The sequence below is a fragment of the Opisthocomus hoazin genome, chromosome 23 (assembly GCF_030867145.1).
Source record: "Opisthocomus hoazin isolate bOpiHoa1 chromosome 23, bOpiHoa1.hap1, whole genome shotgun sequence".
Lineage (NCBI taxonomy): Eukaryota > Metazoa > Chordata > Aves > Opisthocomiformes > Opisthocomidae > Opisthocomus > Opisthocomus hoazin.
In genome coordinates, this window is record NC_134436.1 from 11,676,913 (window position 1) to 11,685,067 (window position 8,155).

At 54.3% G+C, this 8,155-nt stretch overlaps 1 protein-coding gene across 2 annotated transcripts in view; it reads left to right on the forward strand.

Annotated features, from left to right (window-relative positions):
• PWWP2A (PWWP domain containing 2A) overlaps nucleotides 1–3,688 on the forward strand; it is a 29,037-nt gene extending 25,349 nt beyond the window's left edge. The window contains exons 3-4 of one of the 2 annotated variants that reach the window (XR_012766077.1): nucleotides 976–1,664; nucleotides 3,551–3,688. Coding sequence is in view for 1 of the 2 variants with exons in the window: in XM_075441956.1 (XP_075298071.1) it covers nucleotides 976–989 (14 nt within the window). In the remaining variant the exon portion in view is untranslated. Of the gene's footprint in view, nucleotides 1–975; nucleotides 3,450–3,550 lie in introns of those variants that run through there. The other variant, XM_075441956.1, reaches the window with a different exon arrangement.
• The last annotated feature ends 4,467 nt before the right edge of the window (nucleotides 3,689–8,155 follow it).

Genomic DNA, 8,155 nt, shown 5'->3' on the forward strand with positions numbered 1-8,155 from the left:
AGCGACGCTCCCCGGCACGCTTCGCTTCCAGGTGTGCCTGAGCCCACAGGGAAGCTACCGCGCGTGTTTGAAGCCAAGCAGGCGCTGCACGTCGCTGGGAACGCCGGCCCACGCAGGTGTCCGCTGCTCCGCTCTGTCGGGGATGCGCGCGCGTCTGCTGTAGCTCCTTGTGCCAGGGAGAGGAGGTGGCGTGGTGAGGAGAACAGGCAGGTGCTGCGAAAGGGACCTTGGCTCGCACGAAGGAGTCGTGATCTTCGTTAGCGTTAAAAAGTTCGATCCGGTACTGCATGGAGGCATTAGGTCTGGGGTTGGATACTCGATGCCTTGGTTTCAGACTCATAAACTGAGACTGGCTGCTGGCACAACGGAAAACCGGAGCGTCACAGAGGGTGCGGTGCGCCCGGTGACGCTTCTGGAGTCGCCAGCGTCGGTGTGCAGCCGTCGGTGGGAGGGGTGAGGCGCCGGCTGCTCGCTGAGCACCTTCTGGCAGAGTACGGCCGTCTGCGCCTTGCGGGCCCGCTCGCATGGCCTGACCCAGCCCGGGTCTCGCCTGCTCCGTGGCGGACCGCAGAAGTTCGCTGGCTCGCGGCGGTGCCGCCGAGCTCGCGCCGGGGCGTGCGGGTCTTCGGCCGCACCGGCTGCGCTGCCAGCCAGCGTTGTGCGGGATTTTTGATATTTCCGTGCAGAGCGTGGTTCTCTGCCGTGCTGTAGAAGCTTCTCTTTGCAAGACTTCATGGATAGATGATGCTGATTTAACATCGATCTTGTTTTGGAGGATTTCTCGTTGGCCGTGTGCTTTGTACCCAGCGCTGGGGTGCTGCGGTCAGCTGGGGAGTTTGTTCCCCTGGGTACGTCTTGTGATAACGTAAACATTTTCTCTTGTCTTCTGCACGCAACGCAGGAAGCTCCGCCGAGCTGCCTCGCGGTGTCTGCTGATGGGCGTGTAACCATGTTGCCCCTCTCTCCCCTTTTCAGCTCAGAGACACTAGTCCGCTGCTGGTCTCACGGAACCTCGCCACACTGCCACGAAGAGCACCAGCTCGTCAGGACTGGGAGAAATCGGAGACGGAATTGTCCTGGTTTTCCTCGGAACTCTTCACCAAGCAGTAAACATTTTTTGGAGGGGGAAGGGGGTGAATATGTTACAGCTCCCCCTCGCAACCTGTTAAGGCACCTGTACCTAATGTACATTTTCTTTAAAATTTAAAAAGATGTTAGGAAATATTTTATAAAACTTTTTTGCAATAAATGACGCATGAAATTATTAAAGACTATATGACACCTACATGCAAGGAACCACTTGAATTATCAGTATGAAGAATCACTGCAAATGACTGGGGTTTTGTAACGTGACAGTCCCGTTTGTATGTTTTGATCGGTGCCAGTGATGGAGCCAACTGCCTGGGAAGCTGACTGTAACTTTGGAACTTTTATTTTCATTCTTAACTTTCGCATTGCAATTTTCCATCCTATGAGGCTTAGTTAGTGTTTAGTGCAGGTGTTAGCAGAGCTGTGATCTGTGATCAAAAGCATGTCCAAACCCAACCGTGTTGTGAAATATGAACAGTCCTGCTACGCGAGACCAATATTTCCCATAGAGGTGACGCAAAGGACAGTGACCACAAACTCCGTGTTTCTTTGTGTTACGGGGAAGCTCCTTCTGTGTGAGTATGGCTGCCTTTTATTTCTGCTTTTGTAACACTCTGGGAACTGAGGGTCGTGGAACAGCGGCAGGGAGGGCTACAGCAAAGAGCAGCGCTTTGCTTGTCGTGCTAGAGCAAGGTGGGAATCGCGAGTGGGGAGTGACAAATGGAGTGGCGTTTCTGTTTCAAATCACGGGTTCATTTTTTCCTTTTGACACAAACATTTTTCAGATAGGTAACTCGTAGAGCGAAGGTTTCGTTAGTGCTTCTGATGGTTGTTGGTCTGACTTGCGTTGACTTCTTCGAATAGCTGTAAATCAAAAAGAAGAAACCCAGTGGGTTTCATCCGTTGTATTCCCTGCCCCAAAGGTGTTTGGTGAGACTTGTTTCAGTGGAGCTTGTGAATGCTGGACACGCTGCTGAAATATGGAGTTATTAGATATTAATTTATTTGTCACTGATTATTTGACATGGTGTGCACACTTTCTCACAGAACTTTCTTACAAAGTTCTTAGCAGGGGATTTACGTGCACATGATTACTAAAAGTCAAATTTTTGTTTCCGTAGAGGTGAGAAGGCTTGTAGTAAACTCTTTTCCCCCTTACGAATATTCTAATTGGAGTGGGGAATGCAGAGTGTCTTTGTCTAGATCGTTTATACCCAGAGACCTCTCCGCCGCCTGGCGCTGGACCTTCCCCCGGCCGGCGGCCGGAGCGGGGAGGCGAGGGCTGGGCGGGTCGGCGACGCACGCGCGCCGGGGCCGGCCGCCCCTGCTTCGGCTTGGTCCGGCTGCTGATTTCCAGAGGCAAATTCTGTGTTCATAAGGCCAGAAATTGAACACGTACTGCCCACTTCTTAACCAACAGCTGTACGACACTGTGCAGTAGGTTCAAATGCCACCATTTTTCGTAAGAAGCTGCAAATATTTTTTTTAATTTAAGACGAACGCTTCTTCTACAGTGCTTTTCCTTTTCACCGGTTGAAAAGGATCAGCGGTCTGGTCCTGTCCGTGGCCAGAGATCTGACCACCACGCAGGAAAAACGAGACGTGTGATTTGAGGAAGGGGAGGCGACCTGATGCCGTGTACGTGCCAGCCTTCCACCTCCGGAGCCCAGACCCCATTGCGCTGGCAGCGGCTGACGGTCTCGGCCCAATAAACTCCACTTCTATCCACGCACACGCGAGAAACCAAACGAAAAGGAAGCCCCCAAACAACAGGGCACTAACCAGTTTCTGCTCAGGAAAAGGGCCCTGGTCCGTCGCAGCAGGGTTGTTGCACATGGGCGTGCAGGCTGGCGGGCGTCGTGAGGAGAAGCCAGTCGCGCCTGCCGGCGGGACCCCCGGCGTTCCCCGCGCCCGCCCGGGCACGGCGGAGCCGCCGCGCGGGTACGGAGAGACGCAGGGCTCGGCGCTGGAGAACAGGGGTGTGTAAGCAGGCGGCGTGCCAGCAGACAGGGCAGCGAGCTGTACGCGCGTTTGTTCTCACAGAGGGTAGGGCGGCCGTTTTGTCTGAAACCAGATTTTCATTTGGAAATGGAATTGTCAGGGATATTCTAATGACAGAGAATTACAGTAATGTATTGCTTTTCACTTTTTTGCTTTAGTTGCTTAATATTTAAGCTTTGCTCCGTGCTACCTTCTTGTCTGTATATTGAATGGTCACTATGCCTCTTTCATTTTGTAGACTTGAATGAGGAAAATATGATTCACCCTTTAAGGTTTCCTGAGAAGTAAATGATAAAGAATGTTGTGTAACATTTATTCAAATAAAGCCTTGATTTTTTCCAGTGCTCTTTTAAAGGGAAACAACGTTGGACAATGTTTTGATGTCTTAACTTTCTTGTTTCGTTAGTCCTTGACCCAAAAGCCTTTGATTCACGTCAGAATTATTTTTTCTGAATTAAAGATTAAGCTGAGGTTCCTCGTCCACTGCTGAAGCCCGTCCCTGGGGCGAGTCTCCCTCCAGCCTCACCTCTCGCCACAGCGGCTGGAAGTCACCAAGTCGCGCGCAGCCAGCCGGGTGCCTCCCACGAGCAGTCGGAAAAACGTCTCCTTCTCCTGCGTAACGCGCAAACGGCGGCTGCGTGCGCGGTGCTGCGGAGAAGCCCTGCTGGCTCCGCTCCACGGCTGCCACCGAGACGCGCCGGACCCCGCCGGAGGGAGCAGGGTGGATGCCGTGGGACGAGCGCCGGGCGAGCTGCAGAGCTCCGCGGCAGCGCCAAGCACGGAGCAGCCGACACAGAGACGGGGCCGGGCCCTTCGACACCCGCGCGCTCCTGCCGCCCCTTCCCGGGCCACGCTGACCGTTCCGCACACGTCGGTCCTCGGCAGGTGAGTGTGGCTGGGTGCCTCTCCCTCCAGGGAGGAGATGCCTGGCGCCGAGCCGCGGTGTCTGGCCGCGGCGCCCTGCGGCAGCGAGCTGTGCGGTGAGGGCTGGCTCGGGCCGGAGCTCCCGGCGCCGCGGGAATACCTCTTCCGATGGCAGGGTCTGCGGAGCTGCGCTCTCCCGTGGAATAGAAGGGAGCATGTGTACAGGGTTTTTTTCCACTTGCATTTTTATTACCGTAAAGAATAGAATCATTGAGGTTGGAAAGACCTCTGAGATCATCAAGTCCAGCTATCACCCCAACACCCCCGTGCCTGCTAAACCATGTCCCAGAGTGCCACATCCACACAGTGTTTGAACCCCTCTGGCGATGGTGACTCCCCACTCCTCTGGGCAGCCCGTGTCAATGCCTGACCGCTCTTTCAGTAATTTTTCCTAATATCCAATCTAAACGTCCTCTGACACAACTTGAGGCCATTGCATCTCATTCTAGTGCTGGTTACTTGGGAGATAAAGCCAAGAGAAGAGATCCTAGTTTCAGCTGAGCTCCTAGGTTAAACAAAGAATGAGCTGCTCAGGTAAGCCTGATTTCCAGGAAGCACTGATTTTTTTGTGGCACACAGCGCACCAGGACCTGGTGGGTGACACACAGGAACTGACCCTTTGTGGCTGAGGTGTTCTGTTGCAGTGACCTGTTGTCAATAGTCAGAAGTCTTTCCCCAAAATGGAATTACCTTCTGGAGTGAAGGGATCGTGTGCGTGTATGCTGTCTGCAGCGACTTGTGCCTGGGCTTCTGCGATGCTTTCGAAACCGGTTGGTGCCTCCTGTAACTGTGAGCGACCGTCCAGTCTGGCTGTTGCCTGGAGCAGAGGTCTGGCACTTGTGCTCTTCTCTTCCTTCGCAGGGCTGTTTCTTACCCTGCCCGGGTTACGGGAACTCCCATCCTCTTTCTCTCATTATTCATTCATCCTTGCAGCAGCTCCTCTTGAATTGGTGATCCTCATTAGGCTGTGGTGGAGCGGGGAAGTCCTGCTGCAGTGTAATTGCTCACTAATGGCTTCTCCTTTCTGACCTCGTGTTGGTGGCGTCTCGCCGTGGGAGTCTGCTGGGTTTGCTGCGTGGCTCTGAAGCCCACGGGACAGGTTAGCCAGACAGGTTTCGGCATTCTGCAATTACTCCATTGATTAATCCTCACTCCAGCAGTTCGGGGACAGAAGTACAGCAGCACCCCAGCCTTCGGGGCGAAGCCAGGCCCGCACAATGCTGCTCAGTAACAGCGTTCACTGCTGCGCTGGGGCATCAAAGGGTGAAGCTTAATGAGGGCAAAGTGCAGGGAGCAGCTGCTCGGCACAGCTCCTGCCGCAGGAGGGTTCTGTGACAGCTTGCCAGCTAAACCGGGAGGGCTCGGCGCAGGGAGAGACGGGTTCTTCTGGGGTGAGACCAGCGGACGGATTTCTCCAGGAAGTCGGGTAGGTCGGTGACAGAGATGATGCAGTAGATTCAGATGGTGTCGCACGCTCGTTACTGTTAAGCGTGATGTGGTGAGGAGCGCGGTGCGGGGACGCAGGTCGTCGCCCGCCTGAAGCCTTGACCGCGGCCGAGGAAGTCGCGCATGGGGTACCCTCACGTCACCCGTGTGCTCCCCGGGCCCCTCTCCCCGACTGACCGCGTCCCGTGGGACTGCGCGCGGCGAGGTCCTCCTCGCGCCTCTGCGCCTCGGGAAGCGGGAACGCCGCCGGAACGGCTCGCTGACCCGCGGGGCACCCGCCGAGCCGCAGCCGCTGCCGGACACACAGACGGGTCGGCGGAGCAGCAGAGGGCAACGACGACAACCCAGGCACAGACAGGCTGGTTCATCTGCCGCCAGGGAGAGGAGTCTGCGGACAGGGTCAGGAAGCCATCAGTGAAGAACTGAAGGCAGACACGCAATTAAAATCCATCCCAAACTTAGCAAGGCTGACTACGCGGACGCGTCACCCGGCGCGGCTCTCTGCAGTACGCGCGGTGTTTACAGACAGCTGCCTGCAATATAAAATAAACGGTGCAGGCGCGGATTACGATTGTCTCCCTGGCAGGTCTCAGGCAGTTTGCCACCGTCCTCCGAACAGGGACGCTTCCAGTGAGACCCTGCTCAGGCCCCTGCTGGGCCTCACGCCGTCTGGCGCTGCCGTCGGGGACAGAGAAGCAAAGCTGAGGTCACGCCTGGAAACGCGGGGAGGCAACAGCACGGCGGGGAACCGCGCGGAGCAACACACGGCTCCGTCAGCCAGGCCTGCCACGCAAAGCTGACTTCGTTTTGCATTTAGCTGCATGAGCACAAGGACGCACCCGCTGCGCACAGCCGGGGGAAAGGGGAGTCGGCACCTCAGCCACGCCGGGAACGGCCGGGGGAAGGCCTAGAACTTAGCTCCGCTGTTGGCAAAAGGGCTCAGGCAGACTCTGAGGGTACAAAGAAAGAAGCAAGCGTCACGCCTTCCGTGCAGAGCAGAAAGGAGACAAATCACAGTGTCGGGTCCGACGGCCCTTCCTCAGCGTCCAAAAAAGGAGGGCCTGAGACGCAAACGTGACCAAAGTCCCGCAGAAGGGTCTCTGGAGGGAGAGCCCGAGCGCAGCCCTGTCTCCTCAGCTCCGGGGGTGAGCAGCAGGCCCGTCCATCCCTCCGCAAACACGAGCAGGGAGAAGAGCCCGGGTACCCAGAGGCTTTTATTTGGCAGGCAGAGGAAGAAGGAACAAAGGCTGGGAGCAGAGGAGAGACAAAGCGGAGAAAAGGCACGTGCTTGTTACAACAAGGGTGAGTAACCGTCGGAACAAATTAGCAAGGCGCTCGGCGGCCTAGGAGCACTCACATTTAAAAGATTATGTTTCACATAACCTCTTTTCCCTGCTGGAGGCTGTAAGCCCAGCACGCGTGACTCCAAGCACCCTGGCACGGCGGTGGAATTGCGGCCAGTTACACCACGAGGCAGGGCCGAGTGCCAACCACCTCCCCGTGGCAGCTCCCAGGACTAGCTTAGACATCAGAAATACATCCCTTAAAAATACACAGCAAAATAAATGCAACTGTTCCAGATTGGGACAACGCAAAAGGACTCCTTCCAGGCAATTAACGGGACTTCTACCTAGAGGAGGAGGTGCTGTAAAGGCAGATGACACGTGCCAGTGGTTTCTGCTCCAGCTGGAGAACAGCCCTCTGAGCAGGAACGACCCGCAGACCGCGGTGTGCCCAGGCCCAGCGACGCTGAACCCCCGCCTTCACGCACGCACTTACACGACAAACATAAGTGTGGAAAGCAAATCAGGCGCGATCCCTCTGCCCCTTCGCTCTGCCCTTCATTTTCAAACTGCAGGTGCCCGTCAGGCATCCAGCAGGGAAGCGGCACACTTGCTGGACTTGTGTTTGCACAGCAGGTAGGAATTTCAAACATTTTCTTGTGCTTTTGTTTTCCAGACTAAGTTAACGAGCCCCCCCACACAAGAAGGCACATTTGCAGCCCTCCAGCCCTTTAAAGGCGTGAAGCAGGAACAGAATGGAAGAAAATTTGTCACTGAACTCATCTGTAAGACAAGTAGCAGGTTGCTGATGAACTATCAGCCAAGAGACAGCCACCACTTACTATTATTTAACTATGTATTGAAATCCTCATGAAGACAACTGAAAAATCGGCCTCCGATGTAAACATTTCAGCATCGATATACAAAACAGTAAGTAGCAATTACAAAAGACACCCCTTCTCCAAAATCTGAATGAGCTACTTCAACAGTACCTATGGCTACAGGTGGATACCTCAGGCCTTCAAGGTCTGGTACACTAGGAAGATCTTTTGCAATCGACTTTAACATCGCTTATTTGTTTGCTGTTACAGATATCTGTAAGATGAGTGAGTCTCAGACAAGCAAGTTTCTTTAATTTTATGGTACCATTACAAAGTGTGTGTGTATATATATACACACACACACAGGCACACCAAATTTCCTTGTTACCTTCAGAAAAATTAATAAAAAGTAAACAAACGGTGGTGTAAGAGTGGCCTGAGGTTAGCTTACTGATACTGCTATAAGCAAAACAAAAAAAATCAAATGCTTCAAATTAATGTCTTGCAAGTATGTTATGTGGCTATAAGCACTTTTAAAAAGAATACCACCACGGGAAGGACTCGAATAAGGCAAGAACTTCACAAACCAGC